The sequence below is a fragment of the Blennius ocellaris genome (assembly GCF_963422515.1).
Source record: "Blennius ocellaris genome assembly, chromosome: 3".
In the NCBI taxonomy this organism is placed as follows: Eukaryota; Metazoa; Chordata; class Actinopteri; order Blenniiformes; family Blenniidae; genus Blennius; species Blennius ocellaris.
Genome location: NC_137652.1, coordinates 26,905,545 through 26,929,277, shown reverse-complemented (window position 1 = coordinate 26,929,277; position 23,733 = coordinate 26,905,545). Strand labels below are relative to the sequence as shown.

At 44.7% G+C, this 23,733-nt stretch overlaps 3 protein-coding genes across 3 annotated transcripts; 2 read left to right on the top strand and 1 right to left on the bottom strand.

Annotated features, from left to right (window-relative positions):
* Positions 1 to 91: 91 nt before the first annotated feature.
* Positions 92 to 7,988, top strand: syngr2b (synaptogyrin 2b). The gene is made up of 4 exons (XM_080520866.1): positions 92 to 311; positions 3,449 to 3,686; positions 5,045 to 5,181; positions 6,201 to 7,988. The coding sequence occupies exons 1-4, from the start codon at positions 210 to 212 to the stop codon at positions 6,462 to 6,464; spliced, it is 741 nt and encodes a 246-aa protein (XP_080376992.1). The 5' UTR covers positions 92 to 209; the 3' UTR covers positions 6,465 to 7,988.
* A 480-nt stretch (positions 7,989 to 8,468) lies between these two features.
* Positions 8,469 to 14,894, bottom strand: tk1 (thymidine kinase 1, soluble). Its single transcript, XM_080521166.1, has 8 exons — positions 14,805 to 14,894; positions 11,971 to 12,036; positions 11,781 to 11,812; positions 10,970 to 11,083; positions 9,514 to 9,607; positions 9,317 to 9,406; positions 8,862 to 8,981; positions 8,469 to 8,713 (listed from the first exon to the last, which is right to left on the bottom strand). The coding sequence occupies exons 2-8, from the start codon at positions 12,034 to 12,036 to the stop codon at positions 8,534 to 8,536; spliced, it is 696 nt and encodes a 231-aa protein (XP_080377292.1). The 5' UTR covers positions 14,805 to 14,894; the 3' UTR covers positions 8,469 to 8,533.
* On the top strand, positions 13,226 to 23,049 carry afmid (arylformamidase). The gene is made up of 11 exons (XM_080521165.1): positions 13,226 to 13,302; positions 14,783 to 14,873; positions 16,403 to 16,507; positions 16,579 to 16,627; positions 16,712 to 16,797; positions 17,471 to 17,543; positions 17,663 to 17,760; positions 18,803 to 18,881; positions 21,202 to 21,337; positions 21,849 to 21,953; positions 22,243 to 23,049. Exons 1-11 carry the CDS (start codon positions 13,276 to 13,278, stop codon positions 22,270 to 22,272), a joined length of 879 nt encoding a protein of 292 aa, XP_080377291.1. The 5' UTR covers positions 13,226 to 13,275; the 3' UTR covers positions 22,273 to 23,049.
* Positions 23,050 to 23,733: the final 684 nt, after the last annotated feature.

Here is a 23,733-nt window from a genome sequence, read left to right as displayed (position 1 = left end):
TGCAGCTCCTCCTCCGCCACCGCCGCCCGTGACGCGCAGCCGTGCGCACCGCTCCGCTCCGCCCGGCTGCGCAGTGCGCTCCTGCGTCAGGGCGCAGCAGGACGCGGCAGGCAGCACTTCAACGGCTGCAGTGAGACTGGGAGGTCGTCCCGTCAGGTCCACACATCGGCTCCGCAGAGGGATCTGTCCCGGGGGTGGGGGTGGAAGGCATGGAGGGTGTCAGTGCGTACGGCGCTGCGCTCGCAGGAAGAGGCTTCGACTTCCAGAAGTTCGTCCGACAACCGCAGACCATCGTGCGGCTGCTCAGCTGGGTGAGTGCACGGCGAGGCCGGAGATCAGAGTTCACTTAAGATTCAGGCTCGGTCTGTGAACAGGTGCGTCTGTACCCAACGGAGGCCTACTGAGAACGCCCGTGCGCAGGGTGAGCTGCGGGTCGATGCGTACTTGCGCTGGACACGACAGGCTGGCCGCTCGTGCGCGTCATGTTTCAAACAGCTGTCGCGACGGTTCAACGTGTCTGCTGTCAGGGGACAAAAGACGCCAAACTGTCACCCAACGTCTTCACTCCCGGAAGTCAAAACAAAGGCTGTTCAAAGCCCCTCGCGGGGACATTTTACCTCCATGTTGAAAAAATCTTTCAGGCAGGTGTGTTCAGAGAAAACAACCCGATCACCTGTGGACAGGCAGCTCATGAAGCTCACTGGAAGTTCTTGGTGTCAAACAAGGCTGCCAAACACATTTTAGTGGCGGGGACACATGCAGAGCTTTCAAATTAAGAGGTAGAACTGACAGAAAACTAGTTTTTATTAAATAAACTCTTGATATCTTCTTCCATTTAGACTTTAATGTCTGGCAGCAGACATTTCTGCTTCCTCCAGCATGGTTGTGCATCACCACACGGTTTCAATGCTACTTTACCTTCTGCAAAGCAGCTTTCTCTAATTTGCCACTAATCTTGTGCTTCAAGCCTCTGCATCATGTTGTCTGTCACTCTGACTCTTCCATACAAAGTGAATCAATTACAAACAGCATTTACCTTTATTGAATAGTGTCTTATCTTTTCTAAACCCCGACCTTGCAAGGCACGCATTGGAGCCTCTGGTTGGCCCGTTTTGACCCCGTGAGCCATGTGTTTGATGCCTCTTGTCTGAAATGTCCATCAGTTTGTCCAAGGAGACAGTCGATACTATAAACTCTACCGAGCAGATCTGTCTGTCCTTGACTGTCTCCTTCATGGAATGGAACTATATCTCCTCACCAGCCACCGAAGATGGTTGTTGTTTGCTTCGTCAATGAAGTGTAAACTATTTTAGTCCTGCAGCAAACACACACACACACATAAACACACACACTGGGACTTCAGCCAACGTTTGATCAGGATAGTGAAGCATGTCGAATGTGTGAGATGGGGTCTGAGCACAGTGTGTCCTTGGTTGTAACTCCAGATTATGTTTAGGGAAACTCTCTAAACGTGTGTGTGTGTGTGTGTGTGTGTGTGTGTGTGTGTGTGTGTGTGTGTGTGTGTGTGTGTGTGTGTGTGTGTGTGTGTGTGTGTGTGTGTGTGTGTGTGTGTGTGTGTGTGTGTGTGTGTGTGTGTGTGTGTGTGTGTGTGTGTGTGTGTGTGTGTGTGTGTGTGTCACTGGTAAACAAGGGAATGATAGGAAGGTAAGGTGATACCTGTCCCCTGCTGACCCCTGTTTATCACACACACACACAGCAGCTGTTCTTAGCCCATCTCCAGATTTGTCATAGCGTCATCACCGTGTATATCAAATGGTTTTAATCTTTTTTTTGCTTGTTTTTCTAAGAAGCCAGGGCCTGTGGGACAAAGAGAGGACTGTTGTGGTGTGTAGCTCCGCCCACAGTGCAGCACACCTGCTGCAGGGACAAAGAGGGGTGGGCCATTGTCTTGAGGAAGCGTTGGATCTGCTCAGTGTGCGAGCGTAAACCAAAGTCATCCACTTTCAAACACTTTCTGTTCTTTAGAAACAAAAAAAAAAAACTTCCATCTGTTTCTCTGAAAGTTCCCGTTTCACTTTTGCTTCAACGTCCCTGCGGTACACCGCCTCCACCTCCTGCTCAGTGTCCGCCCTGACGGCCCCGTCCCAGCCGGCGGGGCCCTTGTCAGGCCCTCCGGTCCGCTGAACAGTCCCCCCTCTGTCCTCCCTCTCCCGCTCTCATTGTGAGGGTTTTCTGGAGCTCGGTGGCATCTCAGGAATCACATGGCAGGCAGCTGCACTCAGAAGTGGGTCACATGGTGAGGTGGGGAATCGGAGCAGATAGCAGGCCGACCACGGGACCGTCAGAGAGACCAGGAGCCGGATGAGCAAGTGGGGGGGGGGGGGACTGTTGTGAACTTGTGTTGCGTCACAATCCTGTTTTACTCGAGTAAATAGAAGTCGGCTGGAAATATTTAGTAAATCTTCTAACAGTGGAGTAGCAGTTTGATTCCTATTCACATAATGACAGAACATTCTTGATTAGTTGATTATTACCTGAAGTGTTACCACAAGTTAACCAATTTCCTATTGAGCCATCTTCATGTTAATTCCACCAACTGCAGCAGGTTACGTGTTGACTTTGCTCATATTTCTCCAGAATCTGCTTCTGGTTTCTCGACTTCATGCAGCCAAAACGCTGAACTTATCCAAGCGCCTAATGTTGTCCTTGTCTGGTGGTTGTATTTGTCAATAGTTGATCATGTGAGTGAAGAACTCCTGATATCTGTGTTTGTCATCGAACAACTGTAGACTTTATTAAACGTCTTTCTCCGGAGGTGACAACCTCCTGGTCCTCGCACCACTTCCTGCCTGCTTCCAGCAGCTCAGTGTCACAAACACAGATTTATGCTATTTAATGACAAAATACAATTGTGTTTTCCTTATATTTATCCCATATTTGGATTTGGAAAATGTAATGTTTAATCAGACATTTAAGTATGAGAAGAAAGATCAGCACCGACTGTTTGCAGTTTTGTATTTTTTATGGAATATTTGATTTAAAAAAAGAAGGTATTGTACTTTTGTTCACGTGGAAGCACTGCAGCTCTCGTATATTTACATGAATTCTCTTTAGATGTTTCACATGTAGCTTTAATCCTTTTAAATTCACGATGTTTTGAACGACTGCCGGTGCTTCTGTTTGCTGTTCTCTGGCTGCAGGTTCTAAAGGGTGGAGGAGAGTTTCTGGGACACTAAAGTCTGTCGTAGATTTTCACACAGAGCATTTATTAACTAAAAGCGGCGGTTGCCTTGAGGGCTGGAAAATATCTCGGAAAATGTTTAACTTTGCATTTCAAAAAAGAAAAAGCGGCAAACTGTGGTTAATGGGGGAAAAAAACAAAACCCGATTCCTCACATGTCATTTTGCAAACCACTAAAAGTTCTAACAAACTGCTTCTTAACCTCCAGCCACTTTTTCTCATTTATTTATTTTTTTTCCCTTGCAGGTTTTCGCCATCGTAGTGTTCGGCTGCATCACGACGGAGGGATACATCAACCCGTCCCACAGCAGAGACGTGAAGTGCATCTTCAACCAGAACGACTCCGCCTGCCAGTACGCCGTCGCCATCGGCGTGCTGGGCTTCCTGGCCTGCGTCGCCTTCCTCCTGCTGGATGTTTACGTGCCGTTCATGAGCAACGCTCAAGAAAGGAAGTACGCTGTGATCGTCGACCTGGGATTCTCAGGTGAGCGGGAGAACGCCCGGGATGTGTGGACGCGTAAATACACATAATGCAATGTTTTTTTTCTGTGTGCCTGTCTCTTTAATGGTGATTTCAACAAAATAAAAGCTTTTCCTTCTGCTGGAGGTTCGTTGTGCAGCCGGTCCAGCTGTGTTGGGACCATGAACACAACAAGCACGTCAAAGTGTGCTGGGAGATTCAGGAGTAGTGTGCTATGGCTTTTGTTAATGCTTCGGCCAATCGTTTCTGCAAAAAAACTGCAAAAAGGAAAAACCTTGGTGAGGCAACACTGGAGATTTTGTTTCGGCCTCTGGCTCCAGAGAGAAAGAAGGGAAACACTGAGTGTGAGGTTACTGACACCCGGCGTGATGTCACAACCTTCAGTAAACATGTGAAAAGTCTCAAGCTCTTCACACCGGAGCCACAAGTACAATACAAATACTGGCTTTTTGAAAGCCTGCTTGTTGAGCGTCTCGATGTTAACGTGTAAAAGTTCAGCTCTGATTTAATTTGAATACATTCTGATTGGGGGAAGTGGTTATCGCCGTAGCCGCACGGTGGGAAGATCCCCGGTACAAGTCTGACTGTGGAGTTTCTCATGCTGGTTCTCTGGTTGGTTAGTGGCTCTAAACTAGCAGTAGGTCTAACCAGATGTACAGATGGTGTCATACTTAATACCCCAGACATCGTTTTAGTTGTGTCACTGCCACATGATGGTGATTTGCCGTGCGAGTTGAACTCTCCCTCCCAGGGTTGGTTTCTGAATGCGAGCGTCTTCATGCCTCTGACTTTTGGTGCAACAGAGCGCCGACTGTTTCCCCGACATAATGTTTTATTCTTCATTGTTGGCGCTGGCTGGTGAGTGAGCAGCAGGGGGTGTGTGTGTGTGTGTGTGTGTGTGTGTGTGTGTGTGTGTGTGTGTGTGTGTGTGTGTGTGTGTGTGTGTGTGTGTGTGTGTGTGTGTGTGTGTGTGTGTGTGTGTGTGTGTGTGTGTGTGTGTGTGTGTGTGTGTGTGTGTGTGTGTGTGTGTGTGTGTGTGTGTGTGTGTGTGTGTGTGTGTGTGTATGGGAGGGGGTGGGGGGGTATAACCTCGCAGACTGATGAAAATAAACATTCATCAGCACACTACACTCACTCAGTCGGCCATTCTTCAGGGAAACAAAGACGTGCTGATCCCAAACCACGTTGCCTGTTCATTGCAGCAGAGGGACGCAAGGAGAGACTTTTTCGTTTTGTTTCTTTGTTTTTTTTTGTTGGGTTTTTTTTTTTCCCCCTGTTGTCAGGAATTTGCTTTTCATCTCGGCGGGGGGGCCACGCCGAGCGATTGTGACCACTTTGTGTCTGTGGCTGTGTGTTTTCAGGGGTGTGGAGCTTCCTGTGGTTCGTGTGTTTCTGCCTGTTGGCCAACCAGTGGAGTTTGACTCGGGACGTCAGCGGGATTCCCGAGGACGCCGCACGCGCCACCATCGCCTTCTCGTTCTTCTCCATCGCCACCTGGGTGAGCGTGGCTGAGCTCTTCTCCAGGGCGGTTCTGTGAACGTGTGACAGAGGCTACATAGATAAGACGGCGTTGGGTTTGGTTAAAAAGGCGGATCACATGTGAAATTTGGCTGAAGTCAAATATTGGGATTTAAATTAGACGCTCGCCCTGCAAGAACAAAGAAATGTGCTTTGTTTTTTTTCTCTACTTTTCTGTTCTTAATAGCGTTATAGAAACCTTCATAGCTGGAGACTTCAAATAAACTTTACTTAAAATAAAAAAAGTTTACCTTTTACTGTACTGCACAATTTAGAAAAAAAAAAATGTTTATTGTGTGTTTTAATAATGCAAAACTATAAATTATATGGTAACAAGTTGGACTGCGAGTGTTGAAATTTTGATTTGTTGTCTCGAGGGCCAGTTAATTTTGGCTGCTTGATTTAACAAGAACACAAGGCGTCGTTAAAACTTGCACCAAACCCTGTTAGTTTTTAACATTGGATGAACTTAATGTCTCTTCCAGGACCTGGACCACCCCCCCCCCCCCGAGGCCTGTTAAAACACTTCACATTCCAGTGTAGAAAACCGATTTAATTCATCGTCAGATATTTCTCTTTTTTCCTGGTAATACACCCAAAAACAAACTGCGACCGATCACAGATGAAAGGCTGAATAGAATAAATTTTAAATGGATCAAATCACTGCGACGGGCAGGCGGTGGGTGAAAACCTCCCGACACTGATCTGATGAAGAAGAACTGGAACTGGAACGGTCCCGCTCTGCACCGACGTCACTTCACAGCTTAGTTAAAGTTCACGCCTCGTTTTGTCACATAAGTGATGAACAGCCCAGCAGCGACACGCGGTTGTAGCGGTTCGGTCCATCTTTCACTGTTGGTATCGGACCTGTCGGCCACACTGGAGCCGCGTTGCTTGGGCGGGTGAAAACGAGGACGTCGGTGGTGTTTCAACTGGTTTCTGTTCCTGCTGAACGAGTCTTCAGAGTCTGAACCGCTGCGTTTGTTTTCCCTCGCACAGGGAATCCTGACCTACTTCGCTCTGGGCCGTTTCCGCCGCGGGGTCGACGAGGTGAGCATCCCCACCTACGCGGAGCCTCCGCCGCCAACGACGGACCACCCCACCCCTTACCCTCCAACCTACACCCCCACCTCCTACAACCCGGCCACCTACACCCCCACCACCTACACGGCGTATCCCAGCGACGCGCCCGACGTGAGCCAGCAGCCGCCCTACCCCCCCATCATCCCGCAGCAGGGCGACTACCAGCCCCCGACGTACTGAGAGTCGAAGGGCGGGGGAGGGGCGGGGGGGGGTCGAGGTGGCGGTCCGGGCCGTCGGCCGCGAGGCCCACTGGCTAAGCCATATCATATTGATGTGGCGTTGCGGTCGTCTCCGTGGTCACGTCCGGGGATCTGAGCAGTGCGACTCCCGACGGGGCGCCGTGTTTACGTCCGACGGTCTGCGATCAGACTTGTGCTGAGATCAGCGCTGGCGGTTGGCTAATCCCACCTTGGACCCGCGTGCAAAGATGCAACTTTTTACCTCAGACGTGCTGCGGGGGGCGGGGGCGGGGGGGGGAGGGGCGGTTATAGGATGAGAAACGCTTATGACAGCACCATTGTGGGGTTTTTGTTTTTGTTTGTTTCTTAGGGGGGTAAGCTAAATATGTGCATCTGCACATAACAATCCTCGATGCAACACTGCCATTTTAATGGTCGTCTGTGCCTGATTGTATTTTCTTATTTGGTTTCGAGGTTTTTTTTCCTTTCTTTTTTCATGTTGAAGGCCCATTTTGGTTGAATGTTTGAAATTTGAGTCTACTACTACTACTACTACTTTAAAGCCAAATGCCCTTTTTTTTTATTTTCCTAAATTGAATTTCCATGCAGCATTAAATTCATGTTTGATAAGTGTTTTCTGAGCAATTGAATGGATTTAACCCTTTAAAGCCAACACGCTGCATTTCTTCCCACTGGAAAACTTTGACCGACCGATATTTATTTTTGAGAGCGAGGCGACGTGCGGCTGGAAGCAGAGTCATTCGTTGGCCTCGCTGTCGTCACCTTTGCCCTTTCCACTTGCACCTCGGACAGCAAAGAGGGAGCGACATGCAAGATATGTGCGCTGACAGAACAGGTTTATCTTCTGACCGTCGTACACACACACGCGTCACTCATTAACTCCCAGCAAAACTCGTGTTCACAACTCCTGTAAATGAGAGAATCAGAACGCCTGTTGCTGGTTTATCCTGCCGCTTTGTGCCTGATCTTAATGCCTTTCCCAGTTCAACACCTCGGCCGCTTCCTTTGTATCCAGTCACTCTAACAATCTTGGCCCCTGGTTTAGCGTTGGCTCATTGTTCCAAGCCTGCGTGAGTCGACTTTAGAGCCGCGGTGTCGTCATGTTACCACACCTGCTGTTGAAAATATCCATCGCTGCATATTTAGATTACAAATGTATGAAGACTAATTTTTCCTGTCCGATCGTGTCTCAAAGGGGGGAAAAAACCACTCTAAAAGGGGTTTGGGGGTAAATTTGAATGAGAAGAAAAGTTACTGTATAAAGTTAAATTTAGAGCTGCTGTTGCTTGAGTGATTTTTGTTTAATTCAATACTTTGACATTTTATTGAAATTGACAGTCAACGTCAGTTTATAAGCCAACCAGAAAACCAATTTAAGGCTCTAATGTGATTTACTCCTTCAAAATAAGTTGCCCTGATTATTTTTTCCGAGTTGCCTTACATGTGTTTCTTTGAGGTAAATGTTGTAATTTATGATGCTACATTAAATATTTTATAAAAACTGCTTCAATTGTTTGGTTTTTTTTTAATGATTAAGTATGATTTCATGTCACACAGCTTTTAATTATTTTTAGTCCAGAACTTAAGTCAAAGGTCTGTCTTCATGTACAGTATGTGATTGCGTTTTGTTTCATGCCTCCAGCTCGTGAATACCAGGATTTAAACTGGTTATTTTGGTCTGATGTGTTAACTAGTCACACAGAGTAAAAAAAAAAAATAGAAAATTTAAGAGAAACTCTTATGAAAGACACCGAAATGGATAAGTAAAAACCTTTGTCCAGAAAATAACCCTTTAAAACGAATCTGCTGAGACGAGACATTTCATGTATTACAACTGAAGACGTCACAAGAAACCTGAACAAGGTCGGTTATTAACACTTAAGATGTATTTTGATTTTAAGTGCTTTTTAATTTAAAGATTATACAACATTCACTGCACAATTAAAACAAAACAAAACATAGACACAGATTTCCTTAATACTTTAAATAAAACTATTTAATACTCTGATGCACATAAAAGTGTAGATTTGTATACAGGTCTGATTGTCCTTATAGGTGCAGGGAGTTGAAGAGTTTCCTGGGAACTCCAGAGTCCAGAAGTTTCCCCGCCGGGTGCTGCTGTGGAGTTTCATCCCTGAAGAGACAGATGTTCTCTTTGTCCCCCGTCAGGCCGCCGTAACACTTCCTGCACACCGCCTGATACTTGTCGGCTCCTCCGATCACCTCCACCTGAAACCAAACGCCGCCATTTTTACCCGTGCTGCGTGTTCGACGCCACCTCTTAAAGATCCATCGCAAAGAACTGCGATGGATTATAAAGTCCTTTTCATGATCATTGCCTGTGTAGTCGAACCCCCCCCCCCCCCCCCCCCCTCACCTCCTTCTCCGCCCCGAGCCTCTTGGTGTAGGCAGCTTCCTTGTAGCACTGCATGCAGACGGCGTGCAGCTTCACCACGCTCTCAGCCAGAGGGACCAGATTCAGGATGTTTCCAAACGGCTGGGAAAAATAAAAACAGCACAAGACAGCAGAAAAGAAGCTGGTGAATGGACAAGAGGAGTAACTGAATTACTGAGAGAACAGACAGACGACAGATTGAGGAAAAGGAGCAGTGCGTCGGTGCAGATTGTTCAGTAATGTCTAAACACGCAGCTCTTGTCTGGAACGTCTTGTTGTTTGTCTGCAGGACATGCTGAGTGGGTGTTTCAGCAACAATACATTTTCTTGTTATCTAATATTAATCATCTCAGACGTCATTGTGCAAGTACTTAAAAGTCTGCGGTTTTTGTGAAATTGCCATTTTCTGTAGGGACTTTATTGACACAGATACTCACTTTTCTCTGAAAGGTTCCATCCAAAGCCGCCACAATGATCGTCTTCCCTAAATTGGCCATCGCCTCACAAAACTCCACCGTGTCTGGAAACTGCAGGCAGAAGCATGAATCAAGTTATTCTTTCACAAAAGGTCCTGCGGCGTCTCGCCACTTATTCAGAGGGCTCGGCGTAAAAACGCAGCACATTTCACACTTACAAACTGTCCTTCGTCGATACCGATGACGCCCGCTCTCAGTGCCGCCGGCCACACGTCTGCCAGGCGACTGGCCGGTACAGCTTCCATTGTGTTTCTAAACAACAATTACAAAAAAATAAACAAAAGTTTTTACACAATGTGATGAGGTTCAGAATGAATCCGATAATGGCTTTATTCAAAGTTTAACACAAACCAGCATGATAGAACTAAAATTTCACTACTCAAATTCAGTTTTTGCTGAAGGACAACAATGTTGTATCAAATACACTATATTGTCGACCTGAATAAAGGAGCATGTTTTTGTGTCAGATATACTTTAAAACCCAATCCTTCAAATCACAGCTGAAATAAATTGTCACGGATTGGATATCCGCGCTCCTGTGTCGTCGGCAGACGGCAGGCCGCTGATTGGCCGGCGCGTCACGACACAGATGAGTTGAGTTCGCAACAAAAACGCTCAAAAGCAGAGATAGTTGCACAGAAATAAACCCCGCGGAGCAGCGACTATGTGCAGACGTTGTTTGTCTGGTGGCCGAGCGGAGGATTCAGATGGAGCTCGACGGAGCGGCCCGCTACGAGGAGCGGGAGGTCTGAGCCGCGGGTGTTTTGGATTTACTGGTTTCCCTGTTAACTGGTGACCGGCTTCTTCGAGTGTCCTCTTTTCACAGCAGATCTTAAAAATCCGACTAAAAGCTGGGTTTGTTAACGCCGTTTAATCGCATTTCTATTCAAGTTTAAAGTATTATACAGTTTGTTTATCTTATTTAAACACGAACTGCGGCTAACGGCGTGTGGCAGAAGTCACCAGTTAACAGGGGCACCAGTGAAACCGAAACACCGGACAGCGAAGCACGAGCTTAACGACTCATATTTTGTAATATAATAAATAAACATGTAAAAACACATACTACGGAATTTATTATTTGAGTTGATTTCCGCTCATTTTGGAAAATGAAATTCAGGCCTTGCAAATTAAGCCTTTTATTGCCCACCCTGGCAAATTACCTCCGTGTGCAAAGCCACCTGCAGGATGAACAATTTATTACAACCCGAGTCAGAAACTGTGATTGTGTGTTGACATGCAGGAACTTCTAACCTCATAAACTTAACAGCAGGCATTCTGCACAGCAACGTCACATCTAAATTGACACTTCATAAATATAAACAAATGTTTTGCTCCAAGATTTAAATTGAAAGACTTTGATCATTTCTGGTTTCAGAAAGTTTCCACGGTGGGCAGAACTACATTTTTGTTTTAAATATATAATTTACATTTGGATGTGTTTGTGCAACCAATATCCATGCATATGTCACTATAAATATTGTGCATGTGAATTAGTGATAGATGTACACGTTTTGAACTGTAAACAACTCCCACCCACTTCTTTTTGCACATCTTTATAATAATACATTACCTAACATGGAACTGCTCCAGCAATTATTGTGAAGTTCTTACTTGTCGTGTGTGGCCATGCCCGTGTCTGAGTAACGTGTGTCTTTGGCATATTTGATCACCAAGCAGTTATACTGAGCGATCTGGAAGCGGCGCACTCTTCTCATCAGTTCAGTGCTGCAAAATCAGAAACAAACATTCATTATTCACCAACACAGAGAGGGTTGAGCACATTCCACCTGGGCGCCAAGCTCTGCATTGGCTGCCTGCGTGTCACTTCAAAATGTGACACGAGTCACAAGAAACAAGTGAGAGCAGTTTACATTTCCGACACTCAACAGTGGAACAAACTTCCTGCTGACACACACAGGTCTAAAAATACTGTCATTTGCTCTGGCTTTCTAATAAACAATGGATCTCAGTTATTTAAGTACCTCTATCTTCTTAAAGTTTTACTTATTTAATGTGTCTTTCTTACTTACCTTGTTTTATTGTATTTCCTTGATTTATTTGTAAATTTTTCTTTATTTTAATGTAGATTTTCCTTTCCAGTGAACCTACGGTCTACATTAATGTGTCATATAAAACTCACAACCGGGAGAATACAGTCATTTCTGGATATAATATTAACAATAATGCAAGTATAGTTGTCCAAAATGTGTATACAGTAGGCGAAAAATCTTAACACTCGCACAAACGCGTATCGTCGGGTATATTTATGAATGACAGCTGTAGACATAGCAGAATTTGGCGGGATGATGGGGGACTGCTACAACAGTCACTTCAACGTCCACGTAAACACTGCAGATGATTGACATGAACATTTGGCACATTAACAGCACGTGTTGTGCACAGATGTGAAAGAAAAACTCACCTTTTGCCTGAAAACATCGGTCCAAAGATGACCTGCACACGACAAAGCAGCCGTTCAGCCCAACCAAGGACAAAGTAACCAAAACTCCAAAACATTTCTTAGCTTCTCGGTGACATTAAAAACAAATTTTTTTTCCCCTTGTAAAATACGCTACATGACAAAAAGTGAGGGTAATTTCTTCAATACAGACCTGAATTTGTCCTCTGGATCTCTTCGGGGAGTTTGGCAGCACTGTCGGGAAGTCCACGCAGTCCATCTTTAATTAAATATACACGATTTAAACTGTTACAATAAATACAAAGTGCAGAATTTTAAATAGATCTTGGAGGATCGTTTTCTCCTCTCTCTGATCTTAAGTTGAATACCGCGCGCCCGCGAGTTTGTCTTCACTCAGTCCGTTGAAAGTGACGTCACAGCGCGCTTCAGAAGCAGAGTTCTCCTGATTGGACGAGCGTGAGCCAATCAGAAGCAGGCCCATCTTAAGGTGACCCCGGTGACCCCGGTGACCCCCCCCCCCCCCCACACACACACACACACACAACACAAGGCAGACGAGTGGCAGAATAGAATAGAATAGAATAGAATGTTAAAAAAAACACAGCGTTTGCAGCAATGAGGCAGTGTGGCAGCAATATACGAGAATAAAAAATAGCTGTAAGGAAAGATAAAATAATAAATATTAAAAACCAAGCTTAGAAATAAAAGTATATACAGCAAAAAAAAAAAGAGTTGACATCGTCATATAGAAGCTAAATCGATCATTTGTTTTCAAATAATCCTAACAAATGGAGAGCAACATTTCACAAGATCACACAGGCTCGTTCTGACAAATTTGTCACTGTAAACTTCGATTTAATGGGACGTTTTATAATGTCCTTCAATAATGGTATAACCCCTCAATCCACCCAGTCATCTATTGTGTATCCACTTTATCCCACAGAAAGGATTAATATGATGAAATGTCATGTTTGCATGCAAAAATGTTGTTTCCTACATCTGTTCCCAGTGAGTCCATCATGTGAAGGCATAAGAAAGAAGACGATTCAACTTGTTTAATATGTACTAAATGTACTTTCCTGAAGCTTTCCATGTCAGTTTCCGAGTGCTTGTTTGGTATAAGCATTCTGTCACACTTTTCTCAGTTGATTCATTCAGCTTCTAAACTTAACCCTCCCACACTGGGAGTTGTATTTCCTGCAAGACTGGATTCAGAGGTCACATGGTTCAACAGCCTAAAACGAGAACAGAACCACAAGCGTCTTGTTCTTCCGGGTTTTTATTTTTTTTTAGCAAATATTTCAACACAGATTCCAGCTTTTCTTTGTGAGGATCTGTTAAAAAGTGAGCAGGTACCAATAACGTGGTGAACTGTTGACCTGCACAGCAGCACGTGGTGGCTCGGCTGTTGGTCTAAAGTTCTCTGCTGCAGGCAAACACACACTCTGGGTTTATCTTCCTCCTCCTCCAAGGACTTAAAATCTCTCCGGGAGAAAAAATGAAGTGGACTGACATGGAAATAGACGTAAGAGCTCAACCTTTAGTGTTTTACTTCTCATTTGGTGGTGGTGGACTTTATTTTTTACTGACAAAAGCAACAGAATAGAAGTTATGGTCCGTCTGCAAATCACTGTTTGCACGAAAGGTCATGTTTGTTTCTCCACTGTGTACATTGGTTTACTGAATTACTACTCAGAAATGTATAGAATTATTTACAGGCATAACTAATAACTTAAGGCAAATACTCATTTCTCAACAACTCCTGGAAATATTAGTTAAATGTTTAACAACACTCAATTACACGCATTTAATTAATCCCCAAACAAAACGCAGAGAGATAATGAAGTGTTTTAGAAATGTATTCAAGTTGTCATGAGTTATTTTAAAAGTACCGCACTAGAACACATGATGTAAATACTCAACTATAAGTGAAATGATGACTTGTCACAAAAGTACATTTGTGTTCAAATGGATTACTGTCATCTGGCCATGAAGTGCAAAATCTATCTTCTTCTGTCATTTGAAATAATGTCTGATTTTAAGTTATTTAATTCCTTACTTCCCAGTAAAAGGCTAGATAAATTAATTTGTAGACACGGGGTAATTCATAGTGCTTTACAAATAAATCAGGGAAATACATTAAAGCTTTACAATTGAATAAAAAATAACACGTTAAAGATTTTAAAAGAAGAAAAAGTATAGCTTTTCATAGAAAATCTCTTTTGGACCGACTTTGTAAAAAAACAAACAAAAAAAAACCCAAATCTCCTGGAAAAAAAACAACTTTGATTTTCGACTTTTTCTGAAGGACGTGAAGGTTTTTTTTTTAATTTAATTTTAGTTTATCCTCCCAATAGTTTTTTTTTCTTCAGTGGCCCTAATACTCTTACTTTATAATTACTCATGGTTATTTCTAAGTATCCATGTTCCGTTCTGTGTTTTACTAAATTTATGTCCTACCCAGATATTTTATGTCCTACCCAGATATTTTATGTCCTACCCAGATATTTTAATATTTTAATATTTGTATTTATTTATTTTTTACTTTTATATTCTATTCTATTGTATTTTATAACATTCCTAGGTACCAGATTGCTGCAACAAAACAATTTCCCTTCGGGGATGATTAAAGTTATTATCTATCTATCCATCTATCTAACTTGTGAAGTGAACGTTTTAAAATAAAACAACTCTCTGGCGCCCTCCAGAGGACGCTTCTAACTTTGCTTTGACAATTGATTATCTGTCAATTTTGTACATTTTTTTTCCTCTCAATCATTCTATTATTTCTCATCACTTTTATTAAACTCTCCAGCTCTACCGAGTGTATTCTCCCCTTGTCTTCGCCATCACCGCCTCTTCTGAGTGTCTTTTTGAGGAGCGGTCGGTTGCCGGCAGGGGGCGCTGTGTCGCCCCGCGGTGTCGCTCTGCGGCTCGTGGAGGCTCCGTCCCTCGGCTTCATGGCTGCGCGCGCCTGACCGCAGCGTGTCACGTGTGACCGGCAGGAGCTGGAGCGGCAGTACTCACCCAGCAGGTGGTCCCGCAGGATGTCCGCGGACGACGTGATCGAGGCCCACGTGAAGGCTTTGAAGGAAGGTAGGTCCGTCTCCCGGTCAACCCCCCCCCTCTCCCTCCCTCCCTCCCCGGGGTGACGCGCTCAGAGAGCGGGTCGTCGTGAGCCGACAGGCCGGGAGCCGCTGCCCCGCTGCCGGACGATCCAGGAGGGCAACCTGAACCTCCGCCGCCGCTCACATCCAGGGTCAATGTTGTTTTATTGAATTAATTCAGCTCGTCTTTTATTCACCAGCGTTCTGGTGACGCAGTGACTGCTCTTTATTTAGAACCTCGTGATTTACAAGGTGAAACACCACAAACACGACGTGTCTCTGCTTTCTTCAACATGTTGTCTCATAATTATATTTACATTTTTGCCTCGATATATAAATAGATTTAAAGTTGTGCAGAACCAATGGCAAATAAGGGTTTTTGTGTATTTTATACCGTTCATGTAGTTAATCACGTTTGTTTATTTATTCTATATACAAACATTCAAATTTTCACTTGGGTGGTTTTAATCATCTATCTATCTCTCTATCTATCTCTCTATCTATCTATCTATCTATCTATCTCGGTAGACTTTATTTTAGAGTCTCGTAAACAGGCAAAAATAAATTACTTATGTTCATTTCATCATTTCATACTCTATTTTTTTTAAAGAAAAATTCGAGTTTTAATTTGATTTGAGATATTTTTTTTCTCTCAATGCACTTCAAAGTGACTGCAGACATCAAATATCCTCAGAGTTAAAATGCATCTAAACAATCCTAAAAGAACAAGTAAATGAGGGTATGTCGTTCAACAAATTCAACTTTTAACCAGATTTAAGAAAACCTGCAACTGCAAGGACGGAAGCCCACAAGGAACGACAGAACGCGAAAAAGTGAAAAAAAAATGAAAAGAAAAGAAAATGTAAGGAGAAGAAAACTCACAGAAAGGCTGAAGTTCTGATCTTGCTTGTGAAGCAACTCTTGACATAAAACAAAGTAGAAATCGTAATACACTCACCAGAAGTAACAACAAAAACACAGATACTCTGAATACTTAATAATTCTGTGTGCAAGTGGAGTTTTCAGGTGTTTTTAACCATAAACTTTAAATTTCTGTTTGCATTTATCATTTGCTTGCATCTCAGTCAGAAAATCAGACTTTTTGTACTTAATCCATTCAACAGTTTCACATCACGTCTTTGTCTGCTGTTAAATACACTTTCTTCAGTTTGTTTGTCTGTTGTTGTTTTTTTATGTAGTTTTTCTTGCCCTGTTCCTAAAGCGCTCTTCAAAGGTATTCTATAAACAAGTGACCATAATTTAAATTCTTCAGTTTTAGTACTTTGAGTACTGCAAACTTTAAAAGAAGTGTAACTAGTTAACGTTAATTAGTTTTTGTAAGGAAATCAGTTTGCATATTTCATGTAATTAAAAGTCAACATTATATTTTACAGTGTGCAAATTAATTCACCTGGACATTAATCGATGATGTCGTCTTCATCTCGAAGTGTCGTGTTGTTTTTTGTTCATTCTTATGTTATATTAGTTAGTGTTTTTGTTGTTGTTTGTTCCGTCCAGGAACAGCGCGAGCGCGTGGTTTGGCCCAGACGCTGCTCAACGTCCCGTACGGGGACGGAGACGGAGAGAAGCTGGACGTCTACATCCCCAGCACCGACTCTTTGGGTACGGACGACGTCACGCGTCTCGATTCTCACGCAGGCGACTCACGCAAGCCTCGTCTTCTCTCTTTTCAGACGTCCACCTGGTCGTCTACCTGCACGGCGGCTACTGGCAGTTCCTCAGGTAGGACGTGTCGTGACGCCCCCCACCCCCCCATCCCCCCCCCCGCCGTCTTCTTCACGCCGGCTTTTTTTTCTGCTCCTGCAGCAAAGAGGAGTCCGGCTTCATGGCCGTCCCCCTCGTGGATAAAGGAGTGGTCGTGGTTGCCGTCGGTTACGACATCGCACCCAAAGGTAAAGTCGCGTTTGTTTCTCGCGAACCTGCGATCAGAGGAGTTAAGAAACTGAAAATACCCCTCCCTCTCTCTCTCTGTGTCTCTCTGTCTCTGTCTCTTTCTCTCTCTCTGTCTCTCTCCCTCTGTCTCTCTCTCTCTCTCTGTCTCTCTCTCTCTGTCTCTTTCTCTCTCTCTGTCTCTCTCTCTCTCTTTCTCCCTCTCTCTCTCTCTGTCTCTCTCTCTCTCCCTCTCTCTCTCTGTCTCTTTCTCTCTCTCTGTCTCTCTCTGTATCTCTCTCTCCCTCCCTCTCCCTCTCTGTCTCTTTCTCTCTCTCTGTCTCTCTCCCTCTGTCTCTCTCTCTCTCTCCCTTTCTCTGTGTGTCTCTTTCTCTCTCTTTCTCTCTTTCTCTTTCTCCCTCTCTCTCTCTTTCTCTCTCTCTATCTCTCTGTCTCTGTCTCTCTTTCTTTCTCTCTCTCTCTCTCTCTGTGTCTCTTTCTCTCTCTCTCTGTCTCTCTTTCTCTCTGTCTCTCTCTCTCTCTCTGTCTCTCTCTCTGTCTCTCTCCCTCTCTCTGTCTCTCTCCCTCTCTCTGTCTCTCTCTCTGTCTCTCTCTCTCTCTCTCTGTCTCTCTCCCTCTCTCTGTCTCTCTCTCTGTCTCTCTCTCTCTCTCTCTCTCTGCCCCCCTCTCTCTCAGGTAACATGGACCTGATGGTGGCTCAGGTGCGCCGCAGCGTGGTGTCGGTCGTCCAGCAGTATTCTCACATCAGGTAAACGTCTCACCTCACGTGACGTCAGACTGAAATGTCAGGTGTTTATGAAAGCGCAGGTTGTCCTCCTGAAGCTGAAGTGTGGTCTGCTGCCCCCCCCACCCCTCCCTCCCCCCCAGGGGGCTGTACCTGTGCGGTCACTCGGCCGGGGCTCACCTGGCCGCCATGGTGCTGTCCACCGACTGGTCGCAGTTCAGCGTCGCTCCGCAGATTAAAGGTGAACTGAAGCTCTACGTGATGCAGATCAGCTGACGTCACGTCGCCTCTTTCAATTCTGTTTTGTCATATTAAATTCTTATTTTCATTATATTATATGTGATCTCCAAAATGTCATTTTATCGTGATTTAACGTCAGTATTCCTCTAAAAAAAAAAAAAATATATATATATATATATATATATATTTGATACGTTTTAAATGCCATTTTAAGATGAGATGGACTTTATCTGTCACAGTGGTAAAATCCCGGCGTTGCAAAGTGACAACAGAATAATGGAAAATAGCACAGAAAGTCAATTTGAACTAATGTCGACAAGAATGAGACGACGTATCAGATTACATGTGTATCCTTAGTTACCAGGTATCATTTCACCTGGTCTGTGGTGTTTATGCAGAAATATGTTTGATGTGTGGAAATATTACAGTATATTTATCTTTCTTTCTTTCTTTCCTTCTCTTTCCTTCCTTCTTTCCTTTTCTCTTTCTTTCCTTCCTTCTTTCCTTCTCTCTTTCTTTTTTCCTTCCTTCCTTCTTTCTTTTTCTTTTTCTTTCCTTCTCTCTTTCTTTCCTCCCTTCCTTCTTTCCTCCCTTCCTTCTTTCCTTCCTTCTCTCTTTCCTTCTTTCACTATCTCTTTCTTTCCTTACTTCTCGCTTTCTTTCCTTCTCTCTCTCTCTCTCTCTTTTTCTTCCCTTCTCTCTTTCTTGTACACATTTAAAACACAAACCATTAAAAGAAGTTAATTCTCCAAGTAAACACTTATAAAAAACCCACATCTCCATCCTGTTTTCAATGTGAATTTAAAAAAAGCTTCACTCAGATTAAATCTTGTCGTCCTGCAGCGTAATCCATGTAAGACTCTTTGTAATATGATAGAATATTTATATAGTGATGTTGTATTTATATGTTTAATATTGATATATAACTTATTTCACTATACAGTATTTCTAATCACTCCCAGTGTAACTTTTAAATGTGTGTTCCGTTTGGTTTTGCTGCGAGGAGGGTGCTCTGGTGTTCACACTCCCTCTTTGTGTTCCAGGGGCTTTTCTGGTCAGTGGCATTTATGACCTCCTGCCCATCTTGTCCACTTACGTCAACGAGCCCCTGAAGATGACCGAGTGAGTTTCCTCCTTCCCAACACTTGTAATCTCCTCCAGTAGGACCACGTCTTCAGGCAAAGCACCCGTATCCCATCAAGCCCTCAGATTAGCTTCCCTTTGGTAACGGCCGACAACAATTTGACGAGACACTGAAACCGCAGGAAACATTTCCAGCCTGTGTCGAGCTGAAGTCCAGGACTTCCTGCGTCTCTAACAGGAGCAGAACGGAAGCAGCCGGAAGCTTTCAACTGTCTGATTATTGAGAATCACGGCGAACGCGTCTGTTTGTCATGTGATCATATCGATCACATGACAAGCTCTGTTGCGTGTGAGAAATGGCTTCATGCATCATGGACTTTACATTTTCTCCCTGTATTTGCATGTTTTTTGTTTGTTTGTTCTTCTCCTGCCTCTCATTTCCTCCCCTCGTCTACAAAACAAGAGGTCGAGGCTCCAGCGGCCTGAAATCTTCAGTTACACGACTTTTTCAGTCTTGCTTCTACAGAATCTTGATTTACTTTAGTTGCATTGTGGGTAAAATACACATACAGTGTTATCTTGTCTTTTATCCCCCCCCCCCCCTTGTAGCTAATTTAATTGTGTTTATTTGATTATTTTGAACTTTAGTGTTTTTCTTTCTGCATATTGTCTGTTTTATACCCTCTTTTGTTTTAGTCTGAAATCAAAGTTTCCTCTAATTTCATCATTTTGTTTTGGGGTTTTTTTGTAAAATTGTGACGAACTTTTAGCTGCACTTTATGCATGAAAGGTGCTCATTAAATAATATTATTGCATAAAGAAATAGAAGACGGGAAAAGCTGCTGTACTTGGTTTATTCCCTTTAAACGCCAGTGACTGTGTCACATTGTCCCGAGTATTGGAGTGTTTGGGGCGAAGAAACTGAGCCTGTGATTGTCTGTCTGCCGGCGCCTCACTCCTCCACCTCACTCCTCCACCTCCCCTCCTCCACCTCACTCCTCCACCTCACTCCTCCACCTCTCCTCCTCTAACTCACTCCTCCATCTCTCCTCCTCCACCTCACTCCTCCACCTCACTCTTCCACCTCTCCTCCTCCACCTCTCCTCCTGTAACTCACTCCTCCATCTCTCCTCCTCCACCTCACTCCTCCACCTCACTCTTCCACCTCTCCTCCTCCACCTCTCCTCCTCCACCTCACTCCTCCACCTCACTCCTCCACCTCCCCTCCTCCACCTCTCCTCCACCTCACTCCTCCACCTCTCCTCTAACTCACTCCTCCATCTCTCCTCCTCCACCTCACTCCTCCACCTCACTCCTCCGCCTCACTCCTCCGCCTCACTCCTCCGCCTCTCCTCCTCCACCTCACTCCTCCACTTCTCTTCCATCTCACTCCTCCACCTCACTCCTCCATCTCTCCTCCTCCACCTCACTCCTCCACCTCACTCCTCCGCCTCACTCCTCCGCCTCACTCCTCCGCCTCTCCTCCTCCACCTCACTCCTCCACTTCTCTTCCATCTCACTCCTCCACCTCACTCTTCCACCTCTCCTCCTCCACCTCACTCTTCCACCTCACTCTTCCACCTCTCCTCCTCCACCTCACTCTTCCACCTCTCCTCCTCCACCTCTCCTCCTCCACTTCACTCTTCCACCTCTCCTCCTCCACCTCACTCCTCCACCTCCCCTCCTCCACCTCACTCCTCCACCTCTCCTCCTCTAACTCACTCCTCCATCTCTCCTCCTCCACCTCACTCCTCCACCTCACTCCTCCACCTCACTCCTCCACCTCTCCTCCTCTAACTCACTCCTCCATCTCTCCTCCTCCACCTCACTCCTCTACCTCACTCCTCCACCTCACTCCTCCACCTCTCCTCCTCTAACTCACTCCTCCGCCTCCTCTAACTCACTCCTCTGCCTCCCCTCCTCCACCTCACTCCTCCACTTCTCTTCCATCTCACTCCTCCGACTCACTCCTCCACCTCTCCTTCTCCACCTCACTCCTCCACCTCTCCTACTCCACCACTCCTCCTCCGCCTCACTCCTCCGCCTCTCCTCCTCCACCTCCCCTCCTCCACCTCACTCCTCTGCCTCTCCTTCTCCACCTCTCCGCCTCACTCCTCTGCCTCCCCTCCTCCACCTCACTCCTCCACCTCTCCTCTGCCTCACTCCTCCGCCTCTCCTCCTCCGCCTCACTCCTCCGCCTCTCCTCCTCCACCTCACTCCTCTGCCTCTCCTCCTCCACCTCACTCCTCCACCTCTCCTCTGCCTCACTCCTCCGCCTCTCCTCCTCCACCTCACTCCTCTGCCTCTCCTCCTCCACCTCCACTCCTCCGCCTCTCCTCCTCCACCTCTCCTCCTGCAGGGAGGTGGCGCTGAGGAACAGCCCCAGCCGTCTGGTCCCACAGCTGCAGCTCTCCTCCGCCTGCTGTCACGTCGTCGTGGTCGTCGCAGAGAACGAATCGCCCGAGTTCCGCAAGCAGTCGGAGGATTATTACAAAGTCGGTGCTTTTTAATTCACGTCCCTTTTTTTTTTTCTGGTTTGATTTTTTTTTTTCATAAATTGCCTCAAGTGTTATTGACAAATTCCTGCTTGTGTCAAAATTTCATATTTTATCTATTTGGTATAACTTTATTCAGTTAATTTAAAAATAGAATCTGATGTGATGAGCTGATGAATATACACAAACTGTGAATTTAGTTTTTGCCACGACTTGATTATTATCTGCATTAAACATTAGATCCATGTTTCACAGGGAACGATGGGAGTTTAAGCACATTTGAAAAGAGTATAAACTTGAAAAACGACTCCCGCCTTCAGGGAGCGAGGATGAATTTTCTTCGTCCTTCACAATAATAAACTTCTGATGTGTGACCAATTAAGGAACTTCTCATGTGAACTGCTTTCATACCGTTCCAATGGTTTCGGCGCCACTTGAAATCGCTCCTCGCTTTTCGTGAACCGGATGTCTGGAATGATTGTGTCCACGTTTGCTTTCTTCTCTCTGGAAGACTCTGGAAGCGGCCGGACTGAACGTCAGCATGGAGGACGTGGCGAATACAGACCACTTCAATATCATCGAGCAGCTGGTGGACGGAGACTACCACCTCACTCAGGTACTCTGACCGGGTTTTCAACACGTCGTTTGGATTTCTCAGAGTCACACGACTGCTGATTACGTGAACGAAATATTCCGATTTTTACCGTCATACGAGCCTTTGTGTGTGTTTGTGGTGCCGTGGCTGTAAAATAAAAGAGGACGTTCTCTGAATGTCACTTTCTTAAACTTGCATCATCTATTTGATGAGATTCAGACATTTTAACATGAGGCTCATTGGGTTTCAGGTCTTCAGTGTGTCTCTGTTGTTCAAAAAGCTCTTTTAACGTCCCGCTTCGTCTCTGCAGCTCCTCTTGAAGATGATGGGGAAGAGCTGAGGCGTTGGCCGAAGCTCAAGTCGGAACCAAGTCGTATCGTGCAACAGGACAAACATATGCATCGTCTCAGTACTATGAGGAGCGGCTAGCTTACTATTTCAGTATGTTTTAAGGAAAGTTGTTTACTTAGTTAGTGGTGTCAAAAAAAGAAAGAAGAGGCTTCAATAACATTGTGTTGTCAAACCATATGAACATGTTCCTGTGTGCCTGGAGCTTTGTCACCTCAGAGAAGACCATTGTAGCAAAGTTGCACCTTTTTAGTTGTGAACAGACACTGAACACATATTTGCAGCGTTATTTGGGGGGGGGGGTACACAACATTTTGCCTGCTTTACGTTCTAGTCGATTGTTAATTTAGGAATATTTCCAGTGTTTTGTGACTGGTTGCGTCAGTCAGATAGGTGCTTCATTTGTTGTTGTTGTTTTTTTTTTTCTAGAAGTCTATAAGTTGAGTTTTCACTCATGAATTGGGTGAAAAATGTGAGATCACATCTTTTTCTTGAGTAGCGACGCGTCACATCAACAGAATGTAGCTCACTATTGCAGCTTCCACAATGCCGGTATCACGCCCAGGGAACTTTAATGTGTTGTTTCTAAATGCTGGTAATTAAAAAAAATATATATATTTGCACTTTTTATTTTATGCTGATAAACAGAGGTATAATACAAAGAGTATTAATATGGTAATAAATATGCTTAAGAATAGCAACTGTAACCAAATTATGACTGATGCACACTGAAGGAGGATGTTACATAGTTGTTTACATAATCATTGTATTAATCATCATTGTAGAGAATATAACAATAAACATTTATATTTGCAAGTGTGTATTTTTCCATTTGTGGGGAGTGAAAACTGGAGTCACGAAACCTACGTCGAGAGGCGTCACAGAAGTTTGGAGATTTTTAAGGGAGAAGGTGTGATTTGAGCGTATTTACCTCACCGGTATTGTTTTCTTGTTGTTGGAACAACAGATTTGGGTAATGCCTGCTTTCTGTATTGGGTTGCAATAGTGCGTTAGTTTGAATCTTGGAGTTTTGGCATAACTTGTGTGTAACTGCCTTTTCTTCTAAATGATGGAGACCAGCCATAGAGAACTGGATGCCTGGTTCTGGTTGTGGTTCTGGTCCTGGTCCTGGTCCTGGTCCTGCAGGATTTAACCCTGACAGACAAATCTTTAGATTGAGTCGTGATAAAGTGGATCAGCGTAGCCAGATTTTTGTTTCGGTGGGGAAGAAAACACATCGGCTGGTTCATGGTACCTGCAACTTGGTAGTTTGGGCTGGTTTGTATTGGAATGGGCAGGTTCTAAGATGTGATTGGGCTGGAAACTGTCAATCTGATCTGGCAACACTTGAAGGAACGTAATTAGTGTACTTAGTATGAATTACAAATATAATATAACCATAATTATATTTCAATTGAATGAACATCTTTATATGTTCACCTCCTATTGTGAT

Bases quoted from the DNA above. Each gene is read 5' to 3' on its own strand.
- syngr2b (XM_080520866.1), top strand. From the start codon at position 210: ATGGAGGGTGTCAGTGCGTACGGCGCTGCGCTCGCAGGAAGAGGCTTC. The intron at 312-3,448 runs GTGAGTGCACGG...TTTCCCTTGCAG, and splicing joins TCGTGCGGCTGCTCAGCTGG to GTTTTCGCCATCGTAGTGTT. The intron at 5,182-6,200 runs GTGAGCGTGGCT...TCCCTCGCACAG, and splicing joins TCTTCTCCATCGCCACCTGG to GGAATCCTGACCTACTTCGC.
- tk1 (XM_080521166.1), bottom strand. From the start codon at position 12,036: ATGGACTGCGTGGACTTCCCGACAGTGCTGCCAAACTCCCCGAAGAGA. The intron at 9,407-9,513 runs GTAAGTGTGAAA...TTCTGCCTGCAG, and splicing joins GTATCGACGAAGGACAGTTT to TTTCCAGACACGGTGGAGTT. The intron at 8,982-9,316 runs GTGAGTATCTGT...TATTTTTCCCAG, and splicing joins ATGGAACCTTTCAGAGAAAA to CCGTTTGGAAACATCCTGAA.
- afmid (XM_080521165.1), top strand. From the start codon at position 13,276: ATGAAGTGGACTGACATGGAAATAGAC. The intron at 14,874-16,402 runs GTAGGTCCGTCT...TGTTCCGTCCAG, and splicing joins CGTGAAGGCTTTGAAGGAAG to GAACAGCGCGAGCGCGTGGT. The intron at 21,338-21,848 runs GTCGGTGCTTTT...TCTCTCTGGAAG, and splicing joins AGTCGGAGGATTATTACAAA to ACTCTGGAAGCGGCCGGACT.